At 50.5% G+C, this 12,980-nt stretch overlaps 1 protein-coding gene across 1 annotated transcript; it reads left to right on the forward strand.

Annotated features, from left to right (window-relative positions):
• Positions 1–291: 291 nt before the first annotated feature.
• On the forward strand, positions 292–10,813 carry DKC1 (dyskerin pseudouridine synthase 1; the record flags this gene model as incomplete). Its single annotated transcript, XM_082004334.1, has 15 exons — positions 292–307; positions 568–629; positions 924–1,010; positions 1,577–1,668; positions 2,192–2,376; positions 2,899–2,963; positions 3,537–3,663; positions 4,041–4,171; positions 5,161–5,304; positions 5,753–5,873; positions 7,164–7,282; positions 8,421–8,524; positions 8,982–9,048; positions 9,805–9,963; positions 10,465–10,813. 15 exons carry the CDS (start codon positions 292–294, stop codon positions 10,531–10,533), a joined length of 1,548 nt encoding a protein of 515 aa, XP_081860460.1. The 3' UTR covers positions 10,534–10,813.
• Between the last annotated feature and the right edge of the window lie 2,167 nt (positions 10,814–12,980).

Consider the following 12,980-nt stretch of genomic DNA (forward strand, 5'->3'; position numbering starts at 1 on the left):
CTGGCCGAGCGCACATCCTGCCTGCTGCTGGCCTGCGGCTACGCCGGCGCGCTGGTGGCACTGACGCGCTCATATACAGGGGCGGGGCGGGGCGGGGCGGGGGCCCTGTCCGTGGGTGGGTCCCGGAGCGAGCGGCGGGACGCTCGGTTAGCGCGGACGGTGCCAGGGGGCGACATCGGCCCGCGCCGCTCTGGGCGGGGAGCGGTCACGTGCTGGTGTGGGGCTTGTCGGGAAGGGGCGGCCCTTCCGGTTCCCTGCACGGTGGCGGTGGTAGCACCACGCGGCACGGCCATGGCGGACGGGGACGGTGCGCAGCGGCGGGACCGCCGGGGTGGCGCCTCACCCCGCTGGGCGCAGTGTGCATAGGCGGGAGGGGACTCGCGGAGCCCCGGCGGGGAGGTGTCCAGCGGGGCTGGGGGCCACCATGCCGCCACGTGGGGGAGGGTCGGCGGCGGGCCGGGCCCGGAGGGATTCGGGGCTGCGAGCTCCCTCCCGAGCCTGTCCCGCTCCCGGAGCGGTTGGGCCGGCAGGGCCTCGGCGGGGACGCTCAGCGTGTCGCTCCCGCAGGTTCTGGCGTGAAGAAGCGTCGGAAGAAGGAGAAGCGGGTGCTGCCGGACGAGGATGTGGCGGTGAGTGCGGTGCCGCTGGCCCAGCGAGAGGGCTGCCCGGGGTTCCTGGGGCTCTGCCTAGCCCGATCCGTGGCGGCGCGGTGGGACGGTTCGCTGGGTTTGGCGGTGGGGATGGGAGTGACGGTGCCTCGCGGCGTGCGCAAACGGGCATCCCCCCGCCGCCAGCGGAGGGAGCGTGGCCGCTGCAAGGACCGAGGCCTCGTGGCGGGCAGCGGGGCCGCGTGGCGGCGGCGAGCGGGAGCGTGCGCCTGCGGGTTTCCTTTCTCTGATCTCGGGTAACTTCTCCACCCTCAGGACATTCAGCACACGGAGGAATTTTTCATCAAGCCCGAGTCCCGGGTCGCCCAGCTGGACACGTCTCAGTGGCCCTTGCTGCTGAAGGTAGGGTGGGTTATAGACCACCTCGTGGCACACCCCTGTGCCTGCTTTTGTTTCTCGGTGCAGGCCCGTGGAGATGCACAGCTCCTTCTCTGTGTAACCCTACTGCTAAGAAACAGCATGCGTGACACTCGAAGCAGAGACAAACCGTCTGCATGCAGAGATCATGTTATAAAGTTTGTCCAGCAGTATCATTTGCATGCCTGCTTTCTAAGCTTATCGTCTTCTGTAGAGACCCTGCCAGATTTCTTCAGCTGTTTGGTCTGACAGTGGCCTGTGGTCTGTGTAGACTTCCGAGTTGCTTGTGCTGAGTTTCTGGGGCACACTGGATTTATCTTGCATTGTCAATGTTGATTCTGCTGCTTCCCATCTCTTTTGTTGCAGAACTTCTGTTTCTTTTTGTAAAGCATTGTGGTTTCATTGTTGGGTCATTTTCATTTTGGAAGAGGTTATTTCAACTTAGATGCACAAATCAGGTGTCATGTAACTGGGGAGATGTATTGGGGCAAAACAGTGCTGAAACCAAGGTGAGCTCAAGAACACTTGTAACTTTTGCTTGGATTTTGTAGAACTTCGACAAGTTAAATGTGATGACAGCACACTACACACCTCTTTCTTCTGGTGCTAATCCCCTGAAGAGAGAGATTTCCGACTATGTTCGGTGAGTGCAATAAGGTCCAGAGTGGTTTATTTTTCTTTCACAGTTAGCATCTTCAAAACAGTTTCTGTTCTGGATTCCCTTTGTACCTTTCTGCTTGACTCAGTACCTTGCTACTAACCACTAAATGTCCAAAGAGGACCCGCTGGTCGCTTCGTGTAAAGTTTGCTTTGTTCTGTGGATGGACATGCAAACACTTCAGGAATTCTCTGGGGTCTTACAGAAAGTCCTGTGGCCTGACAGACTTTGAGACTGCTTGGACTTTGTAGCATTTGGTTTCGTTTAAGTGCAGAGTAGTGATGAGCAGTCTGGGGAAAACGGAGTTCTTTGACCATGGAATATATCACCTGCTCTGTGCAGAGCATCTTGATGTGTGCTCACTGAGAGCAGCTGTGAGGCTCATCACTTATTTGGCTGTATAAAAATACATTTCCTTGCAGCCAGAATAAATGTTTCCAAAGTTTTTGTGCTCTTGCTGTGTTTGCTCTGATGCTTAGCTCCTACTTTCTGTCATCTTGTGTTATAGGTCTGGCTTTATTAACCTCGACAAACCTTCCAATCCATCTTCCCATGAGGTGGTTGCATGGATCCGACGCATCCTTCGAGTAGAGAAGACTGGACACAGTGGCACTCTGGATCCTAAGGTGACTGGGTGCCTCATTGTGTGCATTGAGAGGGCAACACGACTGGTCAAATCTCAGCAGAGCGCAGGTATGTTAATTGCCCAGGACCATTTACAGTCTTAAGTGACTAGGGAGGTGGTGGAGTTCTTTTGGAGACAAAATGGAGATTTCCAGTCTTTGAAAGGGCTACCCTTGGTGTTTAGTGCCTTGAGCTTAAGGGTTGCTTATCCTTCTCGCACCAAGCCAGTGAGGGAGTGAGATACACGCTGTCACAAGTGGTGTTTTTTTTTTTTTTTTCTGCTTCTCTGGGACTTGTGCTGTTTCAAGTTGGTGAAAACACTTCTGACAGACTGGTTTCATCTACTAACTGAACTTACAGCCTTAGCCTCTACCAGTCCAGTGAAATAAAACTTGGTGAAAAAATAAATGTAGCTTACATTTATTTTGTTGGAAGAATAACCAGCTCCATAATAAACTGTGTGCACTTCCTAGGAGAGGTGGTTGTGAAAATTTCAGGGCTCTGTGGATGTGTGGCTGTGAAGCAGTGTGGACCTCAAGGTCAACATTAAATGCAAGTGGCCACTCCTGACTGCTCTTGTCGTTCTTTCAGGCAAAGAGTATGTGGGAATTGTTCGGCTGCACAATGCAATTGAAAGTGAGGCTCAGCTTGCCAGGGTAAGTCTCAGCATGCGCTTAGCCATGCTGGCACTTTACATGCAAAGTGTTCAGCATTGGTGGGAGATGAGAGGGTAGGAGCGGAGCTCAGGTGTGCTCTGTGTGTGAGGTGATGATGAAGTTTATCCATTCTCTGAGTGCAGTGGTGCTGCCCTCCTGCAGCACCCCGATTCCTGTTCTAGGGTCTGGGTGCTGTGCAGCCTCCAGAGACCCTCTGGTCTCCCAGTGTCCTACTGGGGGCTGCTGTGGTGTGTGGTGGCTGCCTGCAGGAGTGATGTGGTGCTGGCAGGGTTGGAGCCCCTCTTTTGGGGGGCTCCATCCCCACTGAGACGAGGGATGATGTCTGATCACATACTGCCACCTGATGAAAAAGCCCAGCTGTGCTCACTGGCAGCTGGGGTAGCATTTTGACCACATCACTGGTTCAGACTGGCTTTATTGCACATGACATCACCAAACGATGAACCTTGTGGTTTCTCACTCATGGAAGTGGTCACAGCTGCTGGAGACCCCAGGGTGTTCCTATGTTAGGGCATAGGTGTAAGCTGTTACTTCTTCTGCTTCTACCCTCAGGCAATAGAAACTCTGACAGGCGCGCTGTTTCAGCGACCACCCCTCATTGCTGCTGTCAAACGACAACTAAGAGTCAGAACCATCTATGAGAGCAAGTTGGTGGAGTATGATCCTGAGAGAAGATTAGGTAAAAAAGGGCTTTCCTGCTTCCTTCTTAAGCTGACAGCTGATAAATTTTCCTCTGAAATGGGCAGCTTCATATTCTTGGCAGATGTCTTAAGACATAAATCTTCAGCACCATAAAGCAGTAACTGCTTCATGCATTACTTTGTGCTGAGAAGCAAATCCCATCTGTTTTATGTACTGCTGCATCCTTCATTGAAGAGCCAAATGATGTCAATTAGATGGCATTAGCACTCGGTGCAAAGATGACCTTCATCTATCACCCTAGGCTGATGGCTTTGTGAAGGGTTGGGCATACAGCTTGTCTTGGAGAGATCTTCTAGGTGTGGTTCATTTCTAGATAGGTATTTAAATACTCTTCTGTCCTGTCCTGCATTTCAGGTATCTTCTGGGTGAGCTGTGAAGCGGGCACATATATCCGAACACTCTGTGTTCACCTTGGTTTGCTGCTTGGTGTGGGGGGCCAGATGCAAGAGCTTCGCAGAGTGCGCTCGGGCATCCTGGGAGAGAAGGTAGAGTGGTACCTCTAACTGTAAACAGCAAATTTGAAAACGTCAGAATTGCAAGTGTTCCTTGGAACTGCATTAGTTTTACAGTGTTAGGAGAAGGTATAGGTGTATGCTGGCCAGGAGGAGCTTTGTGAATAGCCCTGAAAACATGGGAGCTTTTGCTATAGATGGTCTGTAACCAAAGTGTTGAGTTCAGTTCAGGGTGTTGCCCCTGTTCTGGTAATTAAGCTTTGGGACAGTGAGTGACTGGGAAGTGCACCATGGTGACTGAAAGGTTGTTTTATGCCACCTGTGTTTCTCAGCCTACAAACCATGTGCATGCCATGAGTTCAGGCATGTGAGCTGTCTGCTTAGCAATCTGTGACCACTTGGTGTCAGGGCACACTGCAGGGAACTTGCTTCATTGAAATGAGCCTGGGAGATGCAGTCGTGTGGGATCTTGCACACTTGTACAGTCTTTTCAGTCTGGTCATAGCTGGATGCTGCTGCCAGTTCAAACTCCAGAACTAAGTTCTTTACTTGAAAAGCAGTATTGAAGTGTAAGTGCTTCCCCACCTATCTGTGCTTTTGCCACAGCTGTAATCACTGCCAGTCATTTCTTAATTACAGCTGCTTCAAGAATTTATTCCCTGTCACTAAAGAGCTGGTTAGTTTAGACTTGTACTCGCTAATCTCTGTCTAGAGGTCCCAGGTATTTGTTTAAGTTTGGTCATATTTCAAAGTTTCATGTGGACAGACCTCATACGCTAGGTCCAAGTGCTGTCTGAGATTAGGAAGGTTGAAGGCTATGGTAGCAGAAGTCAGGCTGACCTCAAGCTGTTGATGGAATGTGTCCTTGCCTGTTTTAGGGTGGTTTTTTGATGCTTCTGAGTTGGGCATCTGTTTTTCATGCCCTTTCAGCACACTGTTTGCTGTTGGACCTTAGCTGTTTTCTTCTGTGTGTTCCAAGTTGGAAGCTAGTAGGAGAGTTTAGAGGCATTGTTTCTTTGCAGGACAACATGGTGACTATGCACGATGTACTGGATGCACAGTGGCAGTACGACAACAACAAGGATGACAGCTACCTGCGAAGAGTTATCCTGCCGTTGGAGAAACTGCTGACTTCACACAAGCGACTAGTCATGAAAGACAGTGCGGTAAGTTCCTCAGATAGTGCCAGTTGACAGCCAGAGACTGCAAAGTGTCCTCCTAACTTGTACAGCTAACATAATGACTGGAGGAATCGGGATCCATATGGTGTCCTGATTGTGAGCTGTGTAGCACCTAGTATGGGCCACTGACAGATGAGCAGTAAGATATGAGTGCCAAGAATTGAGTGGCAGAGAAGCTGCTCTCCTCACTTCAGGAGGATGCTGATGGTTATAAGAGATCTGCCTCACATGTTGTTTGGTGTGACAGGTGCTTTGCTTTGTTTGCTTTTTCCAAAGCCTCGAAGTTTTAGATAGTGGACAATAAGAAATAGGTACATAGGGATGTTATTACAGGGACAGTAATGGCAATGGGAAGCTAAAATATTAGAGGCACTTCTTACGTTGTTTTTATTCTCTAATAGCTTATAAGCCTTCCTGTTCCCTACATTTTCAGGTTAATGCGATTTGCTATGGAGCCAAGATCATGCTGCCTGGTGTCCTGAGGTACGAAGATGGTATTGAGCTTAATCAGGAGATTGTTGTCATCACCACAAAAGGAGAAGCTATCTGCCTAGGTATGAAACACCTTGTTCTTCTTGTGCCCAGCTAACTGCAGAAATAATAGACTGCGTTCCAGTGAATGCACAACAAATGAGTCCCTGTGCACAGCTGGTTTCAGTAGTTTTTCCTGATTGGGACTGTGGGTTAGTATGGCCCAAGGCAGCTGGTCTTGGGTAGCATGTTAGGAAACAGTGGCTGCATCAGTCCTTGGCACAGTGTGAAGAGTTCCTCAGCCTGGTTTCAGCTGTGTGATGCTCAGGTGTGCTTTGTGTGTGAGGTGATGACAAAGTTTATCCATTCTCTGAGTGCAGTGGTGCTGCCCTCCTGCAGCACCCCAATTCCTGTTCTAGGGTTTGGGTGCTGTGCAGCCTCCAGAGACCCTCCAGTCTCCCAGTGTCCTACTGGGGGCTGCTGTGGTGTGTGGCTGGCTGCCTGCAGGAGCGATGTGGTTCTGGCAGGGTTGGAGCCCCTCTTTTGGGGGCTCCATCCCCACTGAGATGAGGGATGATGTCTGATCACGTACTGCTACCTGGCACATCACACTTTCTAAGCAGATCAGTGTAAAAGGACTTGAGCAACTACCAGCTCAAGTAACTTGAAAGGGTGCTTTGTTCTAGCCAGGGTCTTCAGAAAAGCTATTTAGGTGGACAGTGCTGACATACTGTACAGATGGTCTGTCACGATGCTCAGTGCCGTACACCCTTGTGCTCAGTCCAGACCCGTGGGACTGAGGGGCCTTGGAGGTGTAACATAGCCAACCTCTTCCACCCTGTTGTGTTTTTACTGCCTGCACTCTGGCAGTCTTGGGGACCTGGCAAGAAAAATCTAATTTACTGATAAGACTAGTTTCCTCTAGTTTGGCTCTCAAAGTTTTGGGAGCTGATAAAGGAGCAGCACTGTTCCTTTCTATAGTGGTGTGGTTCCTTGAGTTGCCTGGAATTGCTCCAGCAGCTGGTCACAGAGCTTTTCCCCATCCAGTAGTTGGTGCTGCTCTGGGAAATGGTTGGTCTTACTGTGTTCACTGATCCAGAACTGGTTGTCTGGTGTAAGCCTGAGAGGCCTGTGCTTTATGGTGTGGTTAATGCTTGACTGACACACTTGCTGCCCTTGAGCAGGGCAGCTCTCTGAAGTATTAGTCCAGAACTTAACCTTCAGTGATGTTTTGGGGTGAAATGGCACTAGTGGGGGCTGTTGCTCCTCTTTGTGCTGACAGAGGAAGAACAGGGTGAACACAGCAGGTTCCTGTGTTGCTGTCATAGTTCTGCTGTTAAAGAGTTAATGACCTCTCTGCCTTGCTTCTGCAGCCATTGCGTTGATGACCACAGCAGTCATTTCTACTTGTGACCATGGCATTGTGGCAAAGATCAAGAGAGTGATCATGGAGAGAGACACATATCCCCGCAAATGGGGTCTCGGTCCCAAGGTGAGCAGTGTTGGGGTGTGGTCAGTCCCAAGGTGGCAGTGGGAGCCCAGCTGTCAGGATGTGGGACTCCAGGCTTTTCAGGCAGAGCTGTGCCTGTGTCTTCTCTAGGGTCATGGTGTAATTCTGTTGTGCTCTAGAGCCCTGATGGTGGCACCTTCCCAGTGCTGGGGCCATGCCAGCCGTGTCGGTGGGAGCAAGGTTTTCCCTCCCAGTGGAGCCTGAGCAGCTCTACCTGAGGCCCAGCGGGGGCTGCTGCTGGTGCTCAGGCGTGGGCTCAGGTCTGTACAGCACCATCCCTCCTCTGGTAAAGAGCCAAATGATGTGAAGCGGATGGCATTAGCGCTCTGCGCAAAGATGACCTTCCATCTATCACCCCATACTGATGGCTCTGGAGGGGATGGGCAAGGAGCTGCTTTTTGTTCTGGTGCAACTGCAACAATGCCAAAATGTGAACTATCTGGTGAGACACTAAATTGTGCCTGAAGGGCAGGAGCAGTAGCAACTGTTGGGTTCCGCTACTGTCTCAAGCATGTGGTAGTCATGGAAATCAGCATGTCAGCAGTGCAAGCTTTACTGCAGCCAGACTGGTGAATGAGGTGATGTGATCACTGTGGTGAGTGATGCAGCTCGGACTGAAAACTTGGTGTCAAGTTGCTGTGGCTTACTCCATTCCTGTCATTCAGGTGAAATGTAGAAAGCTGTGGGATGCATGCACATCTGTCTTGCAGCAAATATGAGGTAATGTGAGCCAGTTCAAGCATCTTGGAGTCTTAGAAAAGCCTTGCATTTGGAGCTGGAGTGGTTCAGCTGAAATGGAGCAAGTCATTAAGCTGGAGAAACCCAGTCAAAAGATCTGAGCTCCATGATGTGCAGAGTCATCTTAGTCTGCTGCTGTTAACTTCCCAAAAAAATTAGGCCTTGATGAAGATGCCTCCTGCCTGAGATTTGTAGGCTGCTGTGCAGGGGATGTTTCGTGTGATTTGTTAGAAGGTCCTTGGAGAAGTGTTAAATCAATAATGCTGTAGTTGTTGGCTTGGCTTGTTCCTGGATTACCTCCTCTTAGGCCAAGTAGCTAAAGCCCCAAGGAGGATTTCTCCTTCCTGGAGCTGCAGTCTGACTTGTTGCATGTTGCTCTCAGGCCAGTCAAAAGAAGATGATGATCCAGAAGGGTCTGCTGGACAAGCATGGAAAGCCCAATGAGAGCACACCAGATTCCTGGAAGAAGGAGTATGTGGATTACAGGTGGGTACAGGCTGTGTGGCTCCTGCATGGCGGGCAGAGGGGAGCCCTGTGCAGCGAGGGCTAGGCGCTGCTGGTTGTGCTTGGAGCATGTTAGGCTGGGCTGAAGGCTGTCATCCGTCTGGACCCGTAGGGTGCAGTGACATTTCTTGCAGTCCTAGGCAACGTGCTGCTAGTGGGCAGCACTGGAGGAAAATGCCCTGAGCAGATGGTTATCCCTTTCTAGCCTGTGCTTGTGGTTTTAGAGGGAGTCAGTCTGCTAAATTAAATGGGGGAGGCCTTGCTGTTGCCCAGCCCAGCTGGCCCTGGTGCAGGCTGCAGGTCTTCCCCCACACCAGCCTCCCCACCTAGTGCCTGGTGCAGGTTATGGAGCCCTTGCAAGGAGGTCAGGGCTTTGTACTTGTACAGAGTAGCATGAGGCAGTGGCTTTCCTGCTCAGCGTGGGGATCTTCTCTTTCAGGGATGCTTCCAAGAAAGAGGCAGCTGCCATTCCCCGAGCTGTTTCAGAGCTGGAGAGGGCTCCAAAAGTGAGTATTGTTAGTACTCTCTGGCTCTAAGTTTGCTTGGGCCCTGATGTAGAGTGGATACACGCCTGTTCCTTTAGGCAGTTGATATCGGGCACTGGATTGTGTGCTGCTTTGGCTGGCTGTTTTACAGGGGAAGGTGTTTTGTATTCTGGGAGCCTAGTGCCCCAACATGTGTTGTGGTTGCATGGCCCATAAGGCCCCTGTTTAAGGCCTTGCCCCTGGGTGTTTTTCTCTGGGATGTTGTACTTTGGGTGTGAGTCCTGTGGCACAGTATGAGAATGAGGAGCTCTGACATGTGGTGTACAAGCTGAAGCATCCAAGGAAATGTTGTACGGCCACAGTGGATGTTTGTTGTGCCAGAGAACCTTTCTGGAGTCTACAGACAGTTGCAGAAATGTCCACGCAAGAGTTGCATCTAAAGTTCCCTAAGTCAGGACTTGTGCTGTGATCTAAGGATCTAAGTCAGGGCTTGTGCGTGCACTTGGAAAGGTGTAGCAGTGTTTCAAACTCTGGAGCATTTGGGGTACAGGAAACACTGAGAAATATGGGGTGCAATTCTGGCAGAAGCAAATCCTAGACAGTATATGCTTGGAGACGACCACTGGCAGTTTGTAGCTCAACCTCCTGCTGAAAGCATTGTTAACTGCGAACTTTGATTGAATCAGGCAAAATAGTTGCAATGGGCTTGCAAGCAGTTTTCCCATCACTTGAGCTCATTTGGAAGATGGCGTGTCTGACAATGTGTTCCCCTAACAGAGGAAGCGAGAGTCAGAGAGTGAAAGTGAGGAGGCTGTGACCCCACCATCCCCTGCCACTCTGCCACCAGAGGAGCTGAGCAAAAAGGAAAAGAAAAAGAAGAAGAAAGAGAAGAAAGCCAAAGAGGCAGCTGAGAGTGGGGAGGAGCAAATAGATGTGGTATGTAACTGGGTGCTGCCATGGTACTGTCCCAGCATGGGAGAGATTCCTGGAGGTATTGGGGAGAGACAGCATAAAGACATCATCATCCTGTCGCTGGAGTGCCAGGCTCCCAATAGACAGAGGAAGATGTCTATGCAAGTGCATTTGTAAACTGAACTGGTTGAGGGTGGTGGAAGATTGTGCAGGTGAGGCTTGTGGGGTGGGTCTGCAGTGGGGCAGGGATGGGGTGAGCCACAATCTGTCCTGGGGTAATTGGTGGGTACATGTTCCTGCCAGGCCACCTCTGTGCTCTGGTACCCTGTAATGGGCCTCAGTGCGAGGATGGTGCCTGGTATTGTGATGACATTCAGTCAGTGTGCTTCAGTGCTTGTACAGTGGTGAGGGAGGATTGTGGCCATGGGGAGCCTGCACTGTGTCTGGAGTGGGGCTGTTCCTCCTGAAATGAGCAGTGGGGGATTCCTTTTTGATTCCTTCCTGACCTCTCTAACCTCTTCACAGACCAGTGAGATCAGCACCAAGAAGAAGAAGAAGAAGAAACAAAAGGAGGTAGAAGAGAGCTCAGAATAAGCGACTGGATCTGTCCAAAGCAGGCGACCTTGTTGGGAAGGAGTCTTGAGACCTTGGGGAAAAAAAAAGTGGATTGACTGTGTGGCAGAGAAGCCAGCAAGTTCCAAGTTCCTTTTCTGCTGTGTACATGAGTGAGCGGGTGTGTTTGCACAGGATATGCCCTGCTTAGGTACCCCTCCTCATCCTGTTTTAAGGGTTGCCAGAGGAGCGGGGTGCCTGACTGCCCCTGCACTGGATTGCTCTCTAAAGCTGAACACCGTGATGCCAACAGAAGTGGTATCTTCAGGGAAGTTCTAGCTTCTGGCTCTTACATCGTGTCTCTGTTTTTACCTTGAGAGAGAGGAATAACATTTCTCTCTTCTTCTGTCCTGCCTCTCTCTTCCTTTTCTTCCAAGGTTGAAGCTGTTACCTGACAGTCTCAGAACGTGTTGATTGTCTGGAGGACTGGCTTTGTCATGGCCCATCTGAATGGGTACAGCCAAATTGGTTATTGAAGGGTTCCGGTTTGTTTTAATCTGGCTGTATGCTTGGTGTGACCCACAGCTAGATGAGATCAATAGTCCACCCAGATATTCTTCAGTACTTTTTAACTTTATCATAAAACAATTACAACTTTAAATTCCTGCTTTTTTGCTTTACAGTGTGGGGACCTGCTTGTTAGTTGTCAGGTGATCCCCAGACCCAGTGCCCCAGTGACCTTGACAGTGTGTACCTCTTGCTGGCTCTTCGCTCTTCTCTACTCAGTTGTTGGAAAGGGACTGCAGCACTTTGTTGCCTTCCCTGGTTTTGATATCTAATATGCTCTGAAGGCTGGAAGTGGGGATGCTGCTTTGGAGCAAAAGTGAAGTAACCAGAAGGTGGATGGCCAGTACGCTTTGTGCTATTGGGACTGGAGTCCTCATGAGGAGACACTTGGCCAGAGGCAGCTCTGCAAGGGGCACTGGGTGTGGGTCTTGAGCGGTTTCAGAAAGACTTGTCCTAATTTCCTTATCTGGGTGGCTCACTGGGGGTGGGAGGTCTGGGTCACAGGGGTACTGCTGAGCCAGGATTTTAGCTGCTTTGTTCTGAGCTTCATCCCTGCAGAGATTCTGTAATGTTTCTTAAGCCTTGTGCATTGCTTTTGTCTTTACCATCTGATTTTTCTCCCCTCCAATGCTAGAGATACACACAGGCAGTGGGGCCAGCAGCAGGTGGCTCTCAGAACCTGAGCGGGAAAAACTCCATTTTTATTTACTCTTTTTTATATAAAAATAAAAGCCCTATTTTTGAATAGGTGATTTTCTTGCTCATCTGGCTCCTATAAGAGGTCAGTGGTTTGTTCATGGGGAGGGGATGCAGCTTAACAGATATGCATGCTGCAGCTGGGCAGGTAAATGGCTGCCCCTTCTGCCCAACCTTCATGCCGTTCTCCTAAAGAAGCTGCTGGTGCAGAGAAGTCATACTGATGTGGACCATCACTGGACAGGCCTTTGTTACTGGTCAGGACTTTGCAGGTGCTATGGGGCCACCCTCCACTTCTGTAAAACCCACTGGGATGTATGCCTGGAAGCTGATCTCTGTTCTCCTTTGCCTGTGCTGGAGTGAGCTGCTGGAGGGGTCTGATGGTGTCTGGATGGAGGGACTGTTTGGTCCGGGACTGTTTGGTCCTGGCCTGCCTAACCTTGAGTGTGTTAGGGTCAGGGAGGTGGGAACAGAGTTGTAGCTGTGGGCAAGTGCTCAGCTGAAGAGGTAAAACACCAGACACAGCAACGTTTCAGCACGTTTATTGCTGCTCATTGTTTCCCTGCAGTGGATCAGAACCAAGGTCCCTATTGCACATCAAGAGATTTTATTTTTGGCATCCTTAAGAAATTGCACAAGACTTCTTAACCCCCTTCCCCTAGCTGACTGCTGAACACACAAATGAGATTCTTTCACCTAAACGATGGTTATGGTTTGCCCAGGAGCCATGGTGATGCTTCCCAGACATGGTCATGGCGGGGCTTGTGCATCAGTACACACCTGCAGAAGAAGGAACCCCTTTGTGCAGGTGGCTTTTATGTTTGCATACAGGGTGCGAGACACCCTAGACTCTGGAAAACATGCCTGGATGATCTTTATATATATTCTACTGCATGCAACATACTTGTGGCTGGATCTAATTTACCTGTTGAACTGTCCCTGTGAGGTTTGGTCTGTAGGACTTCCTCAGCTGCTGCCAAGTTTCTCCAGCCAGGTGGTAACAACCCAAGCTGCATGGTGAGAATCTAAATACAGTGAGTTTTCACAACTACAGTTGCACAGGGTGAATTGTAGAACTCCCACCTTGGAACACAGGGCAATACCTGTGTTGTGGTGGTGGTGTGCTTCACCTTTGTCAAATCCATGCTTGCCTTTTTCTGCTCTTCCCCATTTGTGAGGGAAACCATTGGATGTAGGATCTCTGACGGGGTCTGTGTAAAGCCTCC

This window comes from Phaethon aethereus (genome assembly GCF_964289735.1).
Source record: "Phaethon aethereus genome assembly, chromosome: 10".
NCBI classification, from domain to species: Eukaryota; Metazoa; Chordata; class Aves; order Phaethontiformes; family Phaethontidae; genus Phaethon; species Phaethon aethereus.